General features: G+C 58.2%; 1 protein-coding gene across 1 annotated transcript in view; it reads left to right on the forward strand.

Moving 5' to 3' along the window:
- Window positions 1-21,564, forward strand: part of SART1 (spliceosome associated factor 1, recruiter of U4/U6.U5 tri-snRNP) — a 48,715-nt gene that overhangs the window by 22,227 nt on the left and 4,924 nt on the right. The window contains exons 10-16 of the mRNA XM_082300323.1: window positions 1,391-1,512; window positions 3,393-3,541; window positions 3,944-4,074; window positions 7,819-7,998; window positions 11,452-11,565; window positions 16,062-16,149; window positions 20,580-20,670. Coding sequence (XP_082156449.1) covers window positions 1,391-1,512; window positions 3,393-3,541; window positions 3,944-4,074; window positions 7,819-7,998; window positions 11,452-11,565; window positions 16,062-16,149; window positions 20,580-20,670 — 875 coding nt within the window. The remainder of the gene's footprint in view (window positions 1-1,390; window positions 1,513-3,392; window positions 3,542-3,943; window positions 4,075-7,818; window positions 7,999-11,451; window positions 11,566-16,061; window positions 16,150-20,579; window positions 20,671-21,564) is intronic.

A 21,564-nucleotide genomic window follows, 5' to 3' on the forward strand; every position in this document is an offset into this window, starting at 1 on the left:
GATTTTGGAGGGATTTTGGGGTTGCTGGGGAGGTTTGGGGGAGTTTGGGGGGAATTTGGGGGATTTGGGGGGATTTTGGGGTTTCTGGGGTGGATTTTTGGGGGGGTTGTGGCGATTTTGGGGGGATTTTTGGGGGGATTCGGGGTCATTGGAGCAGGTTTGGTGGAATTTTGGGGTCATTGGGGGGATTTTTGGGGGGATTCGGGGTCATTGGGGTGGATTTGGGGGAATTTTGGGGGGATTCGGGGTCATTGGGGCAGATTTGCGGGGCTTTGGGGGGGATTTTGGGATCCTTGGGGGGAATTGGGGGGAGTTTGGGGGGATTTTGGGGGAATTCAGAGTCATTGGGGCAGATTTTGGAGGGATTTTGGGGTTGCTGGGGAGGTTTGGGGGAATTTGGGGGAGTTTGGAGGGGATTTTGGGGTCCTTGGGGCAGATTTGGGGGGGTTTTGGGGGGATTTTGGGATCCTTGGGGGGATTTTTTGCGGGGATTTGGGGTCATTGGGGCAGATTTGGGAGGAATTTTGGGGTCTCTGGGGTGGATTTGGGGGAATTTTGGGGTCCTTGGGGCAGATTTGGGGAGGTTTGGGGGAATTTTGGGGGAATTTTGGGGTCCTTGGGGCAGATTTAGGGGGGTTTAGGGGGGATTTTGGGGTCGCTGGGGTGGGTTTTGGGGGGGTTGGGGCAGTTTTGGGGAGATTTGAGGTCACTGGGGCAGATTTTGGGTGGATTTTGGTGTCTTTGGTGGGAATTTTGGGGAGATTTTGGGGGAATATGGGATCATTGAGGCAGATTTGGGGGGATTTTGGGGTCGCTGGTGTGGATTTGGGAGGATTTTGGGGGATTTTGGGGTCACTGAGGTGGATTTGGGGGAATTTTGGGGGATTTTGGGGTCACTGAGGTGGATTTGGGGGAATTTTGGGGGAATTTTGGGGTCCTTGGGGCAGATTTGGGGGGGTTTTGGGGGATTTTGGGGTCGCTGGGGTGGATTTGGGAGGATTTTGGGGTCACTGAGGTGGATTTGGGGGAATTTTGGGGGGATTTTGGGGTCCTTGGGGCAGATTTGGGGGGATTTTGGGGTCGCTGGGGTGGATTTGGGGGGATTTTGGGGTCGCTGGGGTGGATTTGGGAAGATTTTGGGGTCCTTAGGGCAGATTTGGGGGGATTTGGGTGGATTTCGAGGGAATTCAGAGGATTTTGGGGCTCACCTTCAGTTTTGGAGCTGATTTATGGCAATTTGGCCTCATTTTTGGGCTGCTTTGCTCGCTTTTGCTGCTTTTCCTTTTCATTCCTGGGCTGGTTGGGGGGGGTTTTTGGGGTTCCCTTTTTTTTGGGGGGTGGTCCCGAAGGGTGGGGGGGTTCATTTGGGGTTCCCCCGCCCCTCCCCCAGGCGGTGACGTTCCGGAAAACGCGGCGCCGCGTCCGGAGGCTCCGCAAGAAGGAGAAGCCCCTGAGGGCCGACGACCTCCTGGCGCTGGCCCCGGGAGACACCCAGGGGGACTTCGGGTCCAGGTGGGGCTGGGGGTGGCATTTGGGGGGGTCCTGAGGGGGATTTGGGGGGTCCTGGGGGATTGGGGAGGGTCCCAAAGGGGTGGGGAGGGGTCCTGGGGGGGGATTTGGGGGGAGTTTGAGGGGTCCTGGGGGGGATTTGAGGGGTCTTGGGGGGGATTTGGGGGTCTTGGGGGAGTGGGGAGGGTCCCAAAGGGGTGGGGAGGGGTCCTGGGGGGGATTTGGGGGGAGTTTGAGGGGTCCTGGGGGGGATTTGGGGGGTCTTAGGAGGGTCCTGGGGGGATTTGGGGGAGTTTGAGGGGTCCTGGGGGGGATTTGAGGGGTCTTAGGAGGGTCCTGGGGGGATTTGGGGGGAATTTGAGGGGTCCTGGGGGGGATTTGGGGGGTCTTAGGAGGGTCCTGGGGGGATTTGGGGGGAATTTGAGGGGTCCTGGGGGGGATTTGAGGCGTCCTGGGGGGATTTGGGGGGGTCCTGGGGGCGTGGGGAGGGGTCTTGGGGGGGATTTGAGGGTCTTGGGAGGGTCCTGGGGGGGATTTGGGGGGTCCTGGGGGATTGGGGAGGGTCCCAAAGGGGTGGGGAGGGGTCCTGGGGGGGATTTGGGGGGAGTTTGAGGGGTCCTGGGGGGGATTTGGGGGGTCTTAGGAGGGTCCTGGGGGGATTTGGGGGGAATTTGAGGGGTCCTGGGGGGGATTTGGGGGGAATTTGAGGGGTCCTGGGGGGGATTTGAGGGGTCCTGGGGGGATTTGGGGGGGTCCTGGGGGAGTGGGGAGGGGTCTTGGGGGGGATTTGAGGGTCTTGGGAGGGTCCTGGGGGGGATTTGGGGGGTCCTGGGGGATTGGGGAGGGTCCCAAAGGGGTGGGGAGGGGTCCTGGGGGGGATTTGGGGGGAATTTGAGGGGTCCTGGGGGGATTTGGGGGGAATTTGAGGGGTCCTGGGGGGGATTTGGGGGGGATTTGGGGGTCTCGGGGTGTCCGTGAGTTGGGGGAGGGGGTGGGTGGGGGAGGGTCTTGAGTGGATCCTTGAGAGCCCCTGGGGGGGAGGGGGGGGGGGGGGGGGGCTGGGCAGAGTTTGGGGGGTCCCCTAAGGGATTTGGGGGGGGGTCCCGGGGGTCCTGTTGGGGGTTCAGGCCCCCAAATCCCCCCCAAATCCCCCCAAATTCCCCTCAGACCCCCCCAAATCCCCCCCGATTCCCCCTAAACCCCCCCAAGCCCCCCCAAATCCCCCCAAAACCTCCCCCAAATCCCCCCAAAACCCCCCCAAACCCCCCCAAATCCTCCCAACCCCCCCAATCCCCCCCAAATCCCCCCAATTCCCCTCAGACCCCCCCAAATCCCCCCCAACCTCCCCAAATCCCCCCAAAACCCTCCCAAACCCCCCCAAATCCCCCTCAGACCCCCCCAAATCCCCCCCGATTCCCCCTAAACCCCCCCAAATTCGCCCCCAACCCCCCCAAACCCCCCCAAATCCCCCCAAATTCCCCTCAGACCCCCCCCAATCCCCCCCGATTCCCCCTAAACCCCCCCAAGCCCCCCCAAATCCCCCCAAAACCTCCCCCAAATTCCCCCAAATCCCCCCAAATCTCCCCCAAATCCTCCCAAACCCCCTCAAATCCCCCCCAAATCCCCCCGAATTCCCCTCAGACCCCCCCCAAAATCCCCCCCAACCTCCCCAAATCCCCCCAAAACCCCCCCAGACCCTCCCCAAATCCCCCCTAAACCCCCCCAAATCCCCCCCAAGCCCCCCCAGACCCCCCCAGACCCCCCCCAAATCCTCCCCAAATCCCCCCTAAACCCCCCCAAACCGCCCCCAAACCCCCCCAAAACTCCCCCAAATTCCCCCTAAACTCCCCCAAACCCCCCTTAACCCCCCCTGACCCCCCCAGGTCGCGGGGCCGAGGCCGGCGGGTGCAGGAGGATGAGGAGGGGGCCGGGGGGGACCCCGAAAACGCCTCCGGCCCCCCCGAGGGGACCCCCCAGGCCCCGCTGCCCTCGGATGACACCCGCACGGAGAGCATGGACATCAGCAGCGACGGTGGGGGGTTTGGGGCATTTTGGGGGGTTTTGGGGGGTTTTGGGGTGAGTTTTGGGGATTTTGGGTGCCCCTGACCCAAATTTGCCCCCCCAGAGGAGCCAGGACCCCCCCTGGCCCTGGAGGAGGATGAGGCAGAGCAGGAGCTCAAGGGGGGCTTTTTTTGGGGTGCTAGGGGGGTTTAGGAGGGGTTTTTGGGGTGATTTTTGGGGATTTTGGGGTCTCCCTGACCCGAATTTGCCCCCCCAGAGCAACCAGGACCCCCCCCCTCCATTTCTGGAAAAGGACGAGGCAGAGCAGGAGCTCAAGGGGGGCTTTTGTTGGGGTGCTAGAGGGGTTTATGGGATTTTTGGGGTGATTTTTGTGGATTTTGGGGTGCCCCTGACCCGAATTTGCCCCCCCCAGATGAGGCAGAAGCCCCCGGGACCCCCCCGGCCCTGGAGGAGGACGAGGCCGAGCAGGAGCTGCAGCAGCAGCTGGAGCGGGGCCGGCGCCTGCGGCAGCTGCGGGAGCTGCGTGAGGGGGGTGGAGAGAAGGTCAGAGCACCCCGAAAACACCCCGAAACAGCCCCAAAAACCTCCCCAAAACCACCCCAAAAATACCCCGAAACAGCCCCAAAAACCTCCCCAAAACCACCCCGAAACAGCCCGAAAAACCTCTCCAAAATCACCCCAAATCCACCCCAAAAATACCCCAAAACAGCCCCAAAAACCTCCCCAAAACCACCCCAAAAATACCCTGAAACAGCCCCAAAATCCTCCCCAAAACCACCCCGAAACAGCCCCAAAAACCTCTCCAAAACCACCCCAAAAATACCCTGAAACAGCCCCAAAAACCTCCCCAAAACCACCCCAAAAATACCCCGAAACAGCCCCAAAAACCTCCCCAAAACCACCCCAAAAATACCCTGAAACAGCCCCAAAAACCTCCCCAAAACCACCCCGAAACAGCCCCAAAAACCTCCCCAAAACCACCCCAAAAATACCCCGAAACAGCCCCAAAAACCTCCCCAAAACCACCCCGAAACAGCCCCAAAAACCTCTCCAAAATCACCCCAAAAATACCCTGAAACAGCCCCAAAATCCTCCCCAAAACCACCCCGAAACAGCCCCCAAAAACCTCCCCAAAACCACCCCAAAAATACCCCGAAACACCCCAAAAACCTCCCCAAAACCACCCCGAAACAGCCCCAAAAACCTCTCCAAAACCACCCCGAAACAGCCCCAAAAACCTCCCCAAAACCACCCCAAAAATACCCCGAAACAGCCCCAAAAACCTCCCCAAAACCACCCCGAAACAGCCCCAAAAACCTCTCCAAAATCACCCCAAAAATACCCTGAAACAGCCCCAAAATCCTCCCCAAAACCACCCCGAAACAGCCCCAAAAACCTCCCCAAAACCACCCCAAAAATACCCCAAAACAGCCCCAAAAACCTCCCCAAAACCACCCCGAAATAGCCCCAAACAGCCCCAAAATCACCCCAAACCCACCCTGAAACAGCCCCAAAAGTGACCCCAAAAAGGAGATAAATGCCCCCAAAATGGGGGAGAGTGACCCCAAAATGGAGAATGACCCTAAAAAGGAGAAAAATGACCCCAAAAAAGAGAGAAACGCCCCCCAAAAGGCAAGAAATTCCCCCAAAAAGGAGAAAAATGACCCCAAAAAAGCGAGAAATTCCCCAAAAAATGAGAGAACGACCCCAAAGTGGGAGGGAATGGCCCCAAAATGGGGGAGAACGACCCCAAAAAGGAGAAAAATGCCCCTAAAAAAGCAATAAATTCCCCCCAAAAAGAGAAAATGCCCCCAAAAAGGCGAGAAATTCCCCCAAAAAGGCGAGAAATTCCCCCCAAAAGGGGAGAACAACCCCAAAAAGGAGAAAAATGCCCCCAAAAAAGCAATAAATTCCCCCAAAAAAGAGAACGACCCCAAAAAGGGGAGAAATTCCCCCCAAAAGGAGAAAAATGCCGCCAAAAAAGCGAGAAATTTCCCCAAAAAGGGGGGAAAAACGCCCCAAAAAAAGCGATAAATTCCCCAAAAAAGCGAGAAACGCCCCCAAAATAGGGAGAAATCCCCCCAAAAAGGGGAGAAATCCCCCCAAAAAGGGGAAAATGCCCCAGAAAGGGCAGAAATTCCCCAAAAAGGGGAGAAAAATGCCCCCAAAAGGGGAGAAATTCCCTCAAAAAGGGGAGAATGCCCCCCAAAAAGCGAGAAATCCCCCCAAAAAGGGGATAAAATCCCCAAAAAGGGGAGAAACGCCCCCAAAAAGGTGAAAAATTCCCCCAAAAAGGGGAAAATGCCCCCAAAAAGGGGAGAACACCCCCAAAAAAGCGAGAAATTCCCCAAAAAGGGGAGAAAAACGCCCCCAAAAAGGGGAGAAAAACGCCCCCAAAAAGGGCAGAAATCCCCCAAAAAGGGCAGAAATCCCCCCAAAAAGAGAACGCCCCCAAAAAGGGCAGAAATGCCCCCAAAAAGAGAAATCCCCCCAAAAAGGGCAGAAATCCCCCCAAAAAGGGCAGAAATGCCCCAAAAAGGGCAGAAATGCCCCAAAAAGAGCAGAAATCCCCCCAAAAAGAGAACACCCTCAAAAAGGGCAGAAATGCCCCAAAAAGGGCAGAAATGCCCCAAAAAGGGGAGAAAAATGCCCCAAAAAGGGCAGAAATCCCCCCAAAAAGGGGAGAAAAACGCCCCCAAAAAGGGCAGAAATGCCCCAAAAGGGGCAGAAATCCCCCCAAAAAGGGCAGAAATCCCCCCAAAAAGAGAACAAAAACGCCCCCAAAAAGGGCAGAAATCCCCCCAAAAAGAGAACAAAAACGCCCCCAAAAAGGGCAGAAATGCCCCAAAAAGAGAACAAAAACGCCCCCAAAAAGGGCAGAAATCCCCCCAAAAAGGGCAGAAATGCCCCAAAAAGGGCAGAAATCCCCCCAAAAAGAGAACGCCCCCAAAAAGAGAACAAAAACGCCCCCAAAAAGGGCAGAAATGCCCCAAAAAGGGCAGAAATCCCCACAAAAAAGGGCAGAAATTCCTCAAAAAGGGCAGAAATCCCCCAAAAAGGGCAGAAATCCCCCCAAAAAGAGAACGCCCCCAAAAAGGGCAGAAATGCCCCCAAAAAGGGGAGAAACGCCCCCAAAAAGGGGAGAAACGCCCCTCAAAAAGGGGAGAAATCCCCCCAAAAAGAGAAATCCCCAGAAAGGGCAGAAATGCCCAAAAACGGCAGAAATCCCCCCAAAAACGGCAGAACTGCCCAAAAACGGCAGAAATCCCCAAAACGGCAGAAATGCGCAAAAAGGGCAGAAATGCCCCAAAAAAGAGAACATCCCCAGAAAGGGCAGAAATGCCCAAAAACGGCAGAAATCCCCCTAAAAAGGGCAGAAATGCCCCAAAAAAGGCAGAACTGCCCAAAAAGGGCAGAAATTCCCCAAAAAGGGCAGAAATCCCTCTAAAAAGAGAACGCCCCCAAAAAGGGCAGAAATTCCCCAAAAAGGGCAGAAATCCCCCCAAAAAGGGGAGAAAAACGCCCCCAAAAAGGGCAGAAATTCCCCAAAAAGGGCAGAAATCCCCCCAAAAAGGGGAGAAAAACGCCCCAAAAAGGGCAGAAATCCCCCCAAAAACGGCAGAAATGCCCCAAAAAGGGCAGAAATGCCCAAAAAGGGCAGAAATCCCCAAAACGGCAGAAATGCCCCAAAAGGGCAGAAATCCCCCCAAAAAGAGAACAAAAACGCCCCCTAAAAAGGGCAGAAATCCCCCTAAAAAGGGCAGAAATGCCCCAAAAACGGCAGAAATCCCAAAAACGGCAGAAATCCCCAAAAACGGCAGAACTGCCCAAAAACGGCAGAAATGCCCAAAAGGGCAGAAATGCCCCAAAAACGGCAGAAATGCCCCAAAAAGGGCAGAAATCCCCCCCCAAAAAGAGAACAAAAACACCCCCAAAACCGGCAGAAATGCCCAAAAACGGCAGAAATCCCAAAAACGGCAGAACTGCCCAAAAACGGCAGAAATCCCCAAAAACGGCAGAACTGCCCCAAAACCGGCAGAAATCCCCCAAAAACGGCAGAACTGCCCCAAAACCGGCAGAAATCCCCCAAAAACGGCAGAAATGCCCAAAAAGGGCAGAAATGCCCCCAAAAAGAGAACATCCCCAGAAAGGCCAGAAATGCCCAAAAACGGCAGAAATCCCCCTAAAAACGGCAGAAATCCCCAAAACGGCAGAACTGCCCCAAAAAGGGCAGAACTGCCCCAAAAGGGCAGAACTGCCCCAAAAGTGGCTCCTCCCCCTCCGCAGGTGCTGGAGCTGCTCCGGGGGGGGCCCGGGGGGGGCCCGGCGGGGCCGGAGGCGCGGCCGGGGGGGGGAGGGGCGGGCGGCAGCATCGTCTTCAACGCAACCTCGGAATTCTGCCGGACCCTGGGCGAGATCCCGACCTACGGCCTGGCCGGGAACCGCGAGGAGCACGACGAGCTCCTGGTCAGCGCCACGGGGGGGTCGGGGGGTTGGGGGGGGATTTTGGGGGGGTTTGGGGGGGAATTTGGGGAAATTTGGGGGGGTTTGGGGGAATTTGGGGGGGATTTGGGGGGGATTTGGGGGAGTTTGGGGGGGATTTGGGGAAAGTTTTGGGGAAGTTTGGGGGGGGATTTGGGGGATTTTGGGGGATTTGGGGGGGTTGGGGGGGATTTTGGGGAAATTTGGGGGGGGTTTGGGGGAAATTTGGAGGGGATTTGGGGGGGGTTTGGGGGAAATTTGGGGGGGTTTGGGGGGGTTTGGGGGGGATTTTGGGGGTGTTTGGGGGGATTTGGGGGAGGATTTGGGGGAGTTTGGGGGGGATTTGGGGAGGTTTGGGGGGGATTGGGGTGTTTGGGGGGGATTTTGGGGAAATTTGGGGGGATTTGGGGGAATTTGGAGGGGTTTGGGGGGGGTTGGGGGGATTTTGGGGGGGATTTGGGGGGAGTTTGGGGAAATTTGGGGGGATTTTGGGGGGGTTTGGGGGGGATTGGGGGGATTTTGGGGGTGTTTGGGGGGCTTTGGGGGAAATTTGGGGAGGTTTGGGGGAAATTTGGAGGGGATTTGGGGGGAGTTGGGGGGAGTTTTGGGGGGGATTTGGGGGAAATTTGGGGGAGTTTGGGGGGGATTTGGGGAGGTTTGGGGAGGTTTGGGGGGGATTTGGGGGGGATTTGGGGGATTTTGGGGGGTTTTGGGGGAAATTTGGAGGGGATTTGGGGGGATTTTGGGGAAATTTGGGGGAGTTTGGGGGGGATTTGGGGGGGATTGGGGGGTTTGGGGGAAATTTGGGGGAGTTTGGGGGGGATTTGGTGGGAGTTTGGGGGGATTTTGGGGAAATTTGGGGGGATTGGGGGGGATTTGGGGGGGATTTGGAGGGGTTTGGAGGGGGGTTGGGGGAATTTGGGGGAAATTTGGGGGATTTGGGGGAAATTTGGGGGGGATTTGGGGGATTTGGGGGGGATTGGGGGGGATTTGGGGGATTTTGGGGGGTTTTGGGGGAAATTTGGAGGGGATTTGGGGGGATTTTGGGGAAATTTGGGGGAGTTTGGGGGGGATTTGGGGGGGTTTGGGGGGGATTTGGGGGAAATTTGGAGGGGGTTTGGGGGGGATTTGGGGGGGATTGGGGGGGATTTGGGGAGGATTTGGGGGAGTTTGGGGGGGATTTGGGGAAAGTTTTGGGGAAGTTTGGGGGGGGATTTGGGGGGGATTTGGAGGGGTTTTGGGGGGGTTTTGGGGGAAATTTGGGGGGGTTTGGGGGAATTTGGGGGGATTTTGGGGAAATTTGGGGGATTTTGGGGAAATTTGGGGGGGATTTGGGGGAAATTTGGGGGGATTTTGGGGAAATTTGGAGGGGATTTGGGGGGCTTTGGGGGAAATTTGGGGGGGGTTGGGGAAATTTGGGGGGGATTTGGGGAGGATTTGGGGGGTTTTGGGGGGGATTTGGGGGGTTTGGGGGGATTTGGGGGAACTTTGGGGGGATTTGGGGGGGGTTTGGGGAAATTTGGGGAGGTTTGGGGGGGGTTTGGGGGGATTTGGGGGAAATTTGGGGGATTTTGGGGAAATTTGGAGGGGATTTAGGGGGCTTTGGGGGAAATTTGGGGGGGTTTGGGGAAATTTGGGGGGGTTTGGGGGAAATTTGGGGGGTTTGGGGGAAATTTGGGGGGATTTGGGGAAAATTTGGGGGGTTTGGGGGAAATTTGGGGGGATTTTGGGGGGAGGATTTGGGGGAAATTTGGGGGGATTTGGGGGGAGTTTTGGGGGGGATTTTGGGGAAATTTGGGGGGGATTTTGGGGAAATTTGGGGGGGATTTGGGGGGTTTGGGGGAAATTTGGGGGATTTTGGGGGAGATTTGGGGGGATTTGGGGGGGGTTTGGGGGAAATTTGGGGAGGTTTGGGGGGGATTTAGGGGAAATTTGGGGGGGTTTTGGGGGGGTTTGAGGGAGTTTGGGGGGGATTTGGGGGTGTTTGGGGGAAATTTGGGGGGGGTTGGGGGGGATTTGGGGGGATTTTGGGGAAATTTGGGGGAAATCTGGAGGATTTTGGGGGGGTTTGGGGGGGATTTGGAGGAAATTTGGGGGGGATTTGGAGGGGTTTGGGGGGGGTTGGGGGAATTTGGGGGAAATTTGGGGGATTTGGGGGGATTTGGGGGGGTTTGGGGGAAATTTGGGGGGGTTTGGGGGGATTTGGGGGGTTTGGGGAGGATTTGGGGGGTTTTGGGGAAATTTGGGGAGGTTTGGGGGATTTTAGGGGGGATTCAGGGGATTTAGGGGGGTTTTAGGGGAAAATTCAGGGGGTTTTGGGGGGAATTCGGGGGATTTGGGGGAAGTTCAATATCCGTAATCAATTGATATCCCATCCTGATTGATCAATACCCAATACCGATCAATATCCAATACCGATCAATCCCCAATACTGATCAATATCTAATACCGATCAATACCCGCAGGCCCTGGAGCGTGCTGGCGGCCCAATCAATATCCAATCCCGATCAATACCGATCAATATCCAATACCGATCAATACCGATCAATAGGCCCTGGAGCGCGCTGGCCGCCCGATCAATACCCAATACCGATCAATACCCAATACCGATCAATAGGCCCTGGAGCGCGCTGGCCGCCCGATCAATATCCAATCCCGATCAATATCCAATACTGATCAATATCCAATACTGATCAATCCCGATCAATATCCAATTCCGATCAATATCCAATACTGATCAATACCCAATACCGATCAATAGGCCCTGGAGCGCGCTGGCCGCCCGATCAATATCCAATCCCGATCAATACTGATCAATACCGATCAATAGGCCCTGGAGTGCGCTGGCCGCCCGATCAATATCCAATCCCGATCAATATCCAATACTGATCAATACCCAATCCCGATCAATACCCAATCCCGATCAATATCCAATCCCGATCAATATCCAATCCCGATCAATACCCAATACTGATCAATACCGATCAATAGGCCCTGGAGCGCGCTGGCCACCCGATCAATATCCAATCCCGATCAATATCCAATCCCGATCAATATCCAATCCCGATCAATATCCAATCAATATCCAATCAATATCCAATACCGATCAATAGGCCCTGGAGCGCGCTGGCCGCCTGATCAATATCCAATACTGATCAATATCCAATACCAGTCAATATCCAATACTGATCAATAGGCCCTGGAGCGCGCTGGCCGCCCGATCAATATCCAATACTGATCAATATCCAATCAATATCCAATCAATATCCAATACCGATCAATAGGCCCTGGAGCGCGCTGGCCGCCCGCTGTCAATATCCAATACCGATCAATACTGATCAATATCCGATACTGATCAATAGGCCCTGGAGCGCGCTGGCCGCCCGATCAATATCCAATACCGATCAATACTGATCAATATCCGATACTGATCAATAGGCCCTGGAGCGCGCTGGCCGCCCGCTGTCGCCGCCGGAGCCGCCGGACTCGGAGGGGGAGGAGAACGTGGGGTGGAGCAGCGTGAACCTGGCGGAGGAGCGGCAGCAGCAGGAGGTGCGGGCAGCCCGGAAAGGGGAGCCCGAAATGGGAAAGGGGAGCCCGAAAATGGGGAAAGGGGACCCCGAAAATGGAAAAGGGACCCCGAAAATGGGAAAGGGGAGCCCGAAAATGGGAAAGGGGACCCCGAAAATGGAAAAGGGACCCCAAAAATGGGGAGGGGGACCCAAAAAATGGGGAGGGGGACCCCGAAAATGGGGAGGGGGAGCCCGAAAATGGGGAAGGGACCCCGAAAATGGGGAGGGGGAGCCCGAAAATGGGAAAGGGACCCCGAAAATGGGAAAGGGGACCCCGAAAATGGGGAGGGGGAGCCCGAAAATGGGGAGGGGGAGCCCAAAATGGGGAGGGGACCCCGAAAATGGGGAGGGGGAGCCCGAAAATGGGGAGGGGGAGGAGAAAATGGGGAGGGGGACCCCAAAAATGGAAAAAGGGACCCCGAAAATGGGGAGGGGGAGCCCGAAAATGGGGAAAGGGACCCCGAAAATGGAAAAAGGGACCCCGAAAATGGGGAGGGGGAGCCCGAAATGGGGAGGGGGAGCCCGAAAATGGGGAAAGGGACCCCGAAAATGGAAAAAGGGACCCCGAAAATGGGGAGGGGGAGCCCGAAAATGGGAAAGGGGACCCCGAAAATGGGGAGGGGGAGCCCGAAAATGGGGAAGGGGACCCCGAAAATGGGGAGGGGGAGCCCGAAAATGGGGAGGGGGAGGAGAAAATGGGGAGGGGGACCCCGAAAATGGGAAAGGGGAGCCCGAAAATGGGAAAAGGGACCCCGAAAATGGGAAAGGGGAGCCCGAAAATGGGGAGGGGGACCCCAAAAATGGGGAGGGGGAGCCCGAAAATGGGAAAAGGGACCCCGAAAATGGGAAAGGGGAGCCCGAAAATGGAAAAAGGGACCCCGAAAATGGGAAAGGGGAGCCCGAAAATGGGGAAAGGGACCCCGAAAATGGGAAAGGGGAGCCCGAAAATGGGAAAAGGGACCCCGAAAATGGGGAGGGGGAGCCCGAAAATGGGGAGGGGGAGCCCGAAAATGGGGAGGGGGAGCCCGAAAATGGGAAAGGGGACCCCGAAAATGGGGAAAGGGGACCCCAAAAATGGAAAAAGGGACCCCGAAAATGGGGAAAGGGACCCCGAAAATGGGGAGGGGGGAGGAGAAAATGGGAAAAGGGACCCCGAAAATGGGACCCCGAAATGGGGACCCCGAAAATGGGAAAGGGGACCCCGAAAATGGGACCCCGAAAATGGGAAAGGGGACCCCGAAAATGGGGAAAGGGACCCCGAAAATGGGGAGGGGGAGCCCGAAAATGGAAAAAGGGACCCCGAAGATGGAAAAAGGGACCCCGAAAATGGGAAAGGGGACCCCGAAAATGGGAAAGGGGAGCCCGAAAATGGGGAGAGGGAGCCCGAAAATGGGGAAAGGGACCCCGAAAATGGGGAAAGGGACCCCGAAAATGGGAAAGGGGAGCCCGAAAATGGGGAAAGGGACCCCGAAGATGGGAAAAGGGACCCCAAAATGGGGACCCCGAAATGGGGAGGGGGAGCCTGAAAATGGGGAGGGGGAGGAGAAAATGGGGAGGGGGACCCCAAAAATGGAAAAAAGGACCCTGAAAATGGGGAGGGGGAGCCCAAAATGGGGAGGGGACCTCGAAAATGGGGAGGGGACCCCGAAGATGGAAAAAGGGACCCCGAAAATGGGGAGGGGGAGCCCAAAAATGGGGAGGGGGAGCCCGAAAATGGAAAAAGGGACCCCGAAAATGGGGAGGGGGAGCCCGAAAATGGGGAGGGGGAGCCCGAAAATGGAAAAAGGGACCCCGAAGATGGAAAAAGGGACCCCGAAAATGGGGAGGGGGAGCCCGAAATGGGGAGGGGGAGCCCGAAAATGGGGAAAGGGACCCCGAAAATGGAAAAAGGGACCCCGAAAATGGGAAAAGGGACCCCGAAATGGGGAGGGGGACCCCGAAAATGGGGAGGGGACCCCGAAAATGGGGAGGGGGAGCCCGAAATGGAAAAAGGGACCCCGAAAATGGGGAGGGGGAGCCCGAAAATGGGAAAGGGGAGCCCGAAAATGGGGAGGGGGAGCCCAAAATGGGGAAAGGGGGAGGAGAAAATGGGAAAAGGGACCCTGAAAATGGGACCCCGAAATGGGGACCCCAAAAATGGAAAAAGGGACCCCGAAAATGGGAAAAGGGACCCCAAAATGGGGACCCCGAAATGGGGAGGGGGAGCCCGAAAATGGGGAGGGGGAGGAGAAAATGGGGAGGGGGACCCCAAAAATGGGGAAAGGGACCCCAAAAATGGGGAGGGGGAGCCCAAAATGGGGAGGGGACCCCGAAAATGGGGAGGGGACCCCGAAAATGGGGAGGGGGACCTGAAAATGGGGAAAGGGGACCCCAAAATGGAAAAAGGAACCCCGAAAATGGAAAAAGGGACCCCGAAAATGGAAAAAGGGACCCCGAAATGGGGAAAGGGACCCCGAAAATGGGGAGGGGGGAGGAGAAAATGGGAAAAGGGACCCCGAAAATGGGACCCCGAAATGGGGACCCCGAAAATGGGGAAAGGGACCCCGAAAATGGGGAGGGGGACCCCGAAAATGGGAAAGGGACCCCGAAAATGGGGAGGGGGACCCCGAAAATGGGGAGGGGACCCCGAAAATTGAAAAAGGGACCCTGAAAATGGGAGAAGGGACCCCGAAAATGGGACCCCGAAATGGGGACCCCGAAAATGGAAAAAGGGACCCTGAAATGGGGAAAGGGACCCCGAAAATGGGGAGGGGGAGCCCGAAAATGGGGAGGGGACCCCGAAAATGGAAAAAGGGACCCCGAAAATGGGAAAAGGGACCCCAAAATGGGGACCCCGAAATGGGGAGGGGGAGCCCGAAAATGGGGAGGGGGAGGAGAAAATGGGGAGGGGGACCCCAAAAATGGTGAAGGGGACCCCAAAAATGGGGAGGGGGAGCCCAAAATGGGGAGGGGGACCCGAAATGGGGACCCCGAAAATGGGGAGGGGACCCCGAAAATGGGGAGGGGGACCCGAAATGGGGAAAGGGGAGGAGAAAATGGGAAAAGGGACCCCGAAAATGGGACCCCGAAATGGGGAAAGGGGACCCCGAAAATGGGGAGGGGACCCCGAAAATGGGAAAGGGGACCCCTGATTTTGGGGTACCCCCCGATTTTGGGGTTCCCAATTTTGGGGTTCTCCGATTTTGGGGTGCCCGATTTTGGGGTGCCCGATTTGGGGTTCCCCGATTTTGGGGTTCCCCAATTTTGGGGTTCCCGATTTTGGGGTTCCCGATTTTGGGGTGCCCCCTGATTTCAGGATTCCCCGATTTTGGGGTTCCCCGATTTTGGGGTTCCCAATTTTGGGTTTCCCGATTTCGGGGTGTCCCCCCGATTTTGGGGTTCCCAATTTCGGGGTGTCCCCCCGATTTTGGGGTTCCCAATTTTGGGTTTCCCGATTTCGGGTTTCCTCAATTTCGGGGTTCCCGATTTCGGGGTGCCCCCCGATTTTGGGGTGCCCGATTTTGGGTTTCTCCGATTTTGGGGTGCCTGATTTTGGGGTTCCCCGATTTTGGGGTTCCCAATTTTGGGTTTCCCGATTTCGGGTTTCCCCAATTTCGGGGTTCCCGATTTCGGGGTGCTCCCCGATTTTGGGGTGCCCAATTTTGGGTTTCTCCGATTTTGGGGTGCCTGATTTTGGGGTTCCCCAATTTTGGGTTTCCCCGATTTCGGAGTTCCCTGATTTTGGGATTCCCCAATTTTGGGTTTCTCCATTTGGGTTTCCCCGATTTCGGGGTTCCCCGATTTCGGGGTTCCCCAATTTTGGGTTTCCTCGATTTTGGGGTCCCCAATTTTGGGGTGCCCGATTTTGGGGTCCCCAATTTTGGGTTTCCCCGATTTTGGGGTGCCCGATTTTGGGGTCCCCAATTTTGGGTTTCCCCATTTGGGTTTCCCCGATTTTGGGGTTCCCCGATTTTGGGGTTCCCAATTTTGGGTTTCTCCATTTGGGTTTCCCCGATTTCGGGGTTCCCCGATTTTGGGGTTCCCAATTTTGGGTTTCCCCATTTGGGTTTCCCCGATTTTGGGGTGCCCGATTTTGGGGTGCCCGATTTGGGGTTCCCCGATTTTGGGGTCCCCAATTTTGGGGTTCCCCGATTTTGGGGTCCCCAATTTTGGGGTGCCCGATTTTGGGGTGCCCGATTTTGGGTTTTCCCGATTTTGGGGTGCCCGATTTTGGGGTCCCTAATTTTGGGTTTCCCCAATTTTGGGGTTCCCCGATTTTGGGGTTCCCAATTTTGGGTTTCCCCATTTGGGTTTCCCCGATTTTGGGGTGCCCCGATTTTGGGGTGCCCGATTTTGGGGTCCCCAATTTTGGGTTTCTCTGATTTTGAGGTTCCCGATTTTGGGGTTCCCCAATTTTGGGTTTCCCCATTTGGGTTTCCCCGATTTTGGGGTGCCCGATTTTGGGGTGCCCCCTGAGCCCCCCTTTTCCCGCCCCAGTTCTCGGCCTCGTCCACCACGATCCTGGACGAGGAGCCCATCGTGAACCGGGGCCTGGCGGCCGCGCTGCTGCTCTGCCAGAACAAGGGTGGGCAGGGGGCTTCGGGGGGGCTGGGGTCCTTTTGGGGGGGCTTCGGGGTCCTTTTGGGGGGGCTTCGGGGGGGCTGGGGTCCTTTTGGGGGGCTTTGGGATGTTTTGGGGGGGCTTCGGGGGGGTTGGGGTCTTTTGGGGGGGGGTTGGGGTCCTTTTTGGGGGGGCTTGGGGTCCTTTTGGGGGGGCTTGGGGGGGCTTTGGGGTCCTTTTTGGGGGGTTTGGGGTCCTTTTGGGGGGGCTTGGGGGGGCTTTGGGGTCCTTTTTGGGGGCTTGGGGGGTTTGGGGTCCTTTTTGGGGGGTTTGGGGTCCTTTTGGGGGGGCTTGGGGGGGTTTGGGGTCCTTTTGGGGGGGCTTCGAGGTCCTTTTTGGGGGGTTTGGGGTCCTTTTGGGGGGGTTTGGGGTCTGTTTGGGGGGTTTGGGGTCCTTTTTGGGGGCTTTGGGGTCCTTTTGGGGGGGGTTGGGGGGGCTTTAGGGTCCTTTTTGGGGGCTAGGGGGGCCTTTGGGGTCCCTTTTTGGGGGGTTTGGGGTCCTTTTGGGGGGGCTTGGGGGGGCTTTGAGGTCCTTTTGGGGGGGATTCAAGGTCCTTTTGGGGGGGGTTGAGGTCCTTTTTGGGGGGGGTTGGGGTCCTTTTGGGGGGGTTTGAGGTCCTTTTTGGGGGGCTTGGGGTCTGTTTGGGGGGTTTGGGGTCCTTTTGGGGGCTTGGGGGGCCTTTGGGGTCCCTTTTTGGGGGCATTTGTGGTCCTTTTGGGTGGCTTGGGGGGGGCTTCGAGGTCCTTTTGGGGGGGGTTTGGGGTCACTTTTGGGGGGTTTGGGGTCCTTTTGGGTGGCTTTGGGGGGGCTTCAAGGTCCTTTTGGGGGGGGTTTGGGGTCCTTTTTGGGGGGTTTGGGGTCCTTTTGGGGGGGGTTGGGGTCCTTTTTGGGGGGTTTGGGGTCCTTTTTGGGGGCTTTGGGGTCCTTTTGGGGGGGGTTGGGGGGGCTTTAGGGTCCTTTTTGGGGGCTTGGGGGGGCCTTTGGGGTCCCTTTTTGGGGGTTTGGGGTCCTTTTGGGGGGGTTTGGGGGGGCTTCGAGGTCCTTTTTGGGGGGTTTGGGGTCACTTTTGGGGGGTTTGGGGTCCTTTTGGGTGGCTTTGGGGGGGCTTCGAGGTCCTTTTGGGGGGGTTTGAGGTCCTTTTTGGGGGGGTTTGGGGTCCTTTTGGGGGGGTTTGGGGTCTGTTTGGGGGGTTTGGGGTCCTTTTGGGGGGACTTGGGGGGTCTTTGGGGTCCCTTTTGGGGGCTTGGGGGGCCTTTGGGGTCACTTTTGGGGGCATTTTTGGTCCTTTTGGGTGGCTTTGGGGGGGCTTCGAGGTCCTTTTGGGGGGGGTTTGGGGTCCTTTTTGGGGGCTTTGGGGTCCTTTTGGGGGGGCTTGGGGGGGCTTTGGGGTCCTTTTTGGGGGCTTGGGGGGTTTGGGGTCCTTTTGGAGGGGCTTCGAGGTCCTTTTTGGGGGCTTTGGGGTCCTTTTGGGGGGGGTTGGGGGGGCTTTAGGGTCCTTTTTGGGGGCTAGGGGGGCCTTTGGGGTCCCTTTTTGGGGGGTTTGGGGTCCTTCTGGGGGGGCTTGGGGGGGCTTTGAGGTCCTTTTGGGGGGGCTTCGAGGTCCTTTTTGGGGGCTTCGGGGTCCTTTTGGGGGGGCTTTGGGGTCCTTTTGGGGGGGCTTCGGGGGGGCTGGGGTCCTTTTGGGGGGCTTTGGGATGTTTTGGGGGGGCTTCGGGGGGGTTGGGGTCTTTTGGGGGGGGTTTGGGGTCCTTTTTGGGGGGTTTGGGGTCCTTTTGGGGGGGCTTGGGGGGGCTTTGGGGTCCTTTTTGGGGGGTTTGGGGTCCTTTTGGGGGGGTTTGGGGGGGCTTCAAGGTCCTTTTGGGGGGGTTTGAGGTCCTTTTTGGGGGGGTTGGGGTCTGTTTGGGGGGTTTGGGGTCCCTTTTTGGGGGTTTGGGGTCCTTTTGGGGGGGTTTGGGGGGGTTTCGAGGTCCTTTTTGGGGGGTTTGGGGTCACTTTTGGGGGGTTTGGGGTCCTTTTGGGTGGCTTTGGGGGGGCTTCGAGGTCCTTTTGGGGGGGTTTGAGGTCCTTTTTGGGGGGGTTTGAGGTCCTTTTTGGGGGGTTTGGGGTCCTTTTGGGGGGACTTGGGGGGTCTTTGGGGTCCCTTTTGGGGGCTTGGGGGGCCTTTGGGGTCCCTTTTTGGGGGCATTTGTGGTCCTTTTGGGGGGGTTTGGGGGGGCTTCGAGGTCCTTTTGGGGGGGGTTTGGGGTCCTTTTTGGGGGCTTTGGGGTCCTTTTGGGGGGGCTTGGGGGGCTTTGGGGTCCTTTTTGGGGGCTTGGGGGGTTTGGGGTCCTTTTTGGGGGGTTTGGGGTCCTTTTGGAGGGGCTTCGAGGTCCTTTTTGGGGGCTTTGGGGTCCTTTTGGGGGGGTTTGGGGTCTGTTTGGGGGGTTTGGGGTCCTTTTTGAGGGCTTTGGGGTCCTTTTTGGGGGGGGTTGGGGGGGCTTTAGGGTCCTTTTTGGGGGCTAGGGGGGCCTTTGAGGTCCCTTTTTGGGGGGGGTTGGGGTCCTTTTGGGTGGCTTTGGGGGGGCTTCAAGGTCCTTTTGGGGGGGTTTGAGGTCCTTTTTGGGGGGGGTTGGGGTCCTTTTTGGGGGGTTTGGGGTCCTTTTGGGGGGGCTTGGGGGGTCTTTGGGGTCCCTTTTGGGTGGCTTGGGGGGGCCTTTGGGGTCCCTTTTTGGGGGTTTGGGGTCCTTTTGGGTGGCTTTGGGGGGGCTTCGAGGTCCTTTTTGGGGGGGGTTGGGGTCCTTTTGGGGGGGCTTTGAGGTCCTTTTGGGGGGGTTTGGGGGGGCTTCGAGGTCCTTTTGGGGGGGTTTGGGGTCACTTTTGGGGGGTTTGGGGTCCTTTTGGGTGGCTTTGGGGGGGCTTCGAGGTCCTTTTGGGGGGGGTTTGGGGTCCTTTTTGGGGGGTTTGGGGTCCTTTTGGGGGGGCTTGGGGGGGCTTTGGGGTCCTTTTTGGGGGCTTGGGGGGTTTGGGGTCCTTTTTGGGGGGTTTGGGGTCCTTTTGGAGGGGCTTCGAGGTCCTTTTTGGGGGGTTTGGGGTCCTTTTGGGGGGCTTTGGGGTCTGTTTGGGGGGTTTGGGGTCCTTTTTGGGGGCTTTGGGGTCCTTTTGGGGGGGGTTGGGGGGGCTTTAGGGTCCTTTTTGGGGGCTTGGGGAGGCCTTTGGGGTCCCTTTTTGGGGGTTTGGGGTCCTTTTGGGGGGGTTTGGGGGGGCTTCGAGGTCCTTTTTGGGGGGTTTGGGGTCACTTTTGGGGGGTTTGTGGTCACTTTTGGGGGGTTTGTGGTCTTTTTGGGTGGCTTTGGGGGGGCTTCGAGGTCCTTTTGGGGGGGGTTTGGGGTCCTTTTTGGGGGGTTTGGGGTCCTTTTGGGGGGGCTTGGGGGGGCTTTGGGGTCCTTTTTGGGGGCTTGGGGGGTTTGGGGTCCTTTTTGGGGGGTTTGGGGTCCTTTTGGGGGGGCTTCGAGGTCCTTTTGGGGGGGTTTGGGTTCTGTTTGGGGGGTTTGGGGTCCTTTTGGGGGGGTTTGGGTTCTGTTTGGGGGGTTTGGGGTCCTTTTGGGGGGGGTTTGAGGTCCTTTTTGGGGGCTTTGGGGTCCTTTTGGGGGGGGTTGGGGGGGCCTTTGAGGTCCCTTTTTGGGGGTTGGGGTCCTTTTGGGGGGGTTTGGGGGGGCTTCAAGGTCCTTTTGGGGGGGTTTGGGGTCACTTTTGGGGGGTTTGGGGTCCTTTTGGGTGGCTTTGGGGGGGCTTCGAGGTCCTTTTGGGGGGGTTTGGGGTCCTTTTTGGGGGGGTTTTGGGGTCCTTTTGGGGGGGCTTGGGGGGCCTTTGGGGTCCCTTTTTGGGGGTTTGGGGTCCTTTTGGGTGGCTTTGGGGGGCTTCGAGGTCCTTTTTGGGGGGTTTGGGGTCCTTTTTGGGGGCTTGGGGGGCCTTTGGGGTCCCTTTTTGGGGGTTGGGGTCCTTTTGGGGGGGTTTGGGGGGGCTTCAAGGTCCTTTTGGGGGGGTTTGGGGTCACTTTTGGGGGGTTTGGGGTCCTTTTGGGTGGCTTTGGGGGGCTTCGAGGTCCTTTTGGGGGGGGTTTGGGGTCCTTTTGGGGGGGCTTGGAGGGTCTTTGGGGTCCTTTTTGGTGGCTTGGGGGGGTTTTGGGGTCCCTTTTTGGGGGTTTGGGGTCCGTTTGGGGGGGTTTTGGGGTCCTTTTGGGGGGGCTTGGGGGGGCCTTTGGGGTCCCTTTTTGGGGGGTTTGGGGTCGTTTTGGGGGGGTTTGGGGGGGCTTCGAGGTCCTTTTGGGGGGGGGTTGGGGTCCGTTTGGGGATTTTGGGGTCCATTTGGGGGGTTTTGGGGGTTTGGGGGGTCTCACGTCCCCCCCGGTGTCCCCAGGGCTGTTGGAGACCACGGTGCAGAAAGTGGCGCGGGTGAAAGCCCCCAACAAATCGCTGCCCTCGGCCGTGTACTGCATCGAGGACAAGATGTGAGTGCCACCCGTGCCACCCCTGTGCCACCTGAGTGCCCCCAATGCCACCTGTGCCACCCCTGTGTGCCCTGTGCCACCTGAGTGTCCCCAATGCCACCTGTGCCACCCCTGTGCCACCCCTGTGCCACCTGAGTGCCCCCAATGTCACCTGTGTCACCCCTGTGCCACCCCTGTGTGCCCTGTGCCACCCCCTGTGCCACCTGAGTGCCCCCAATGTCACCTGTGCCACCCCTGTGCCACCCCTGTGCCACCTGAGTGTCCCCAATGCCACCTGTGCCACCCCTGTGCCACTCCTGTGCCACCCCTGCGCCACCTGAGTGTCCCCAATGTCACCTGCATCCCTTGTGTCATTCCCAGTCCCCCCAGTGTCCCCCCAGTCCCCCTGCTGTCCCCAGTGCCCCCAGTGCCCCCCAGTGCCCCCATTCCCCCAGTATCCCCAGTGTCCCCGCTGTCCCCACTCCCCCCAGTATTCCCCCAGTGTCCCCCCAGTCCCCCCACTCCCCCACTCCCCCCAATGCCCCCCAGTATCCCCAGTCCCCCCAGTGTCCCCCCAGTGTCCCCAGTGCCCCCCGTGTCCCCCCAGTCCCCCCAGTGTCTCCCCAGTGTTCCCAGTGCCCCCAATGCCCCCCATTCCCCCCAGTTCCCCCAGTGTCCCCCCAGTCCCCCCAGTCCCCCCAGTCCCCCCAGTGTCCCTGCTGTCCCCAGTGCCCCCAGTCCCCCATTCCTCCAGTCCCCCAATGCCCCCCAGTGTCCCCCCAGTATCCCCAGTCCCCCCAGTATCCCCCCATTCCCCCCACTCCCCCACTCCCCCCAATGCCCCCCAGTCCCCCCAATGTCCCCCCAGTGTCCCCCCACTCCCCCCAGTGTCCCCAGTGCCCCCCGTGTCCCCCC

The sequence above is a fragment of the Coloeus monedula genome, assembly GCF_965178545.1.
Source record: "Coloeus monedula genome assembly, chromosome: 39".
NCBI classification, from domain to species: Eukaryota; Metazoa; Chordata; class Aves; order Passeriformes; family Corvidae; genus Coloeus; species Coloeus monedula.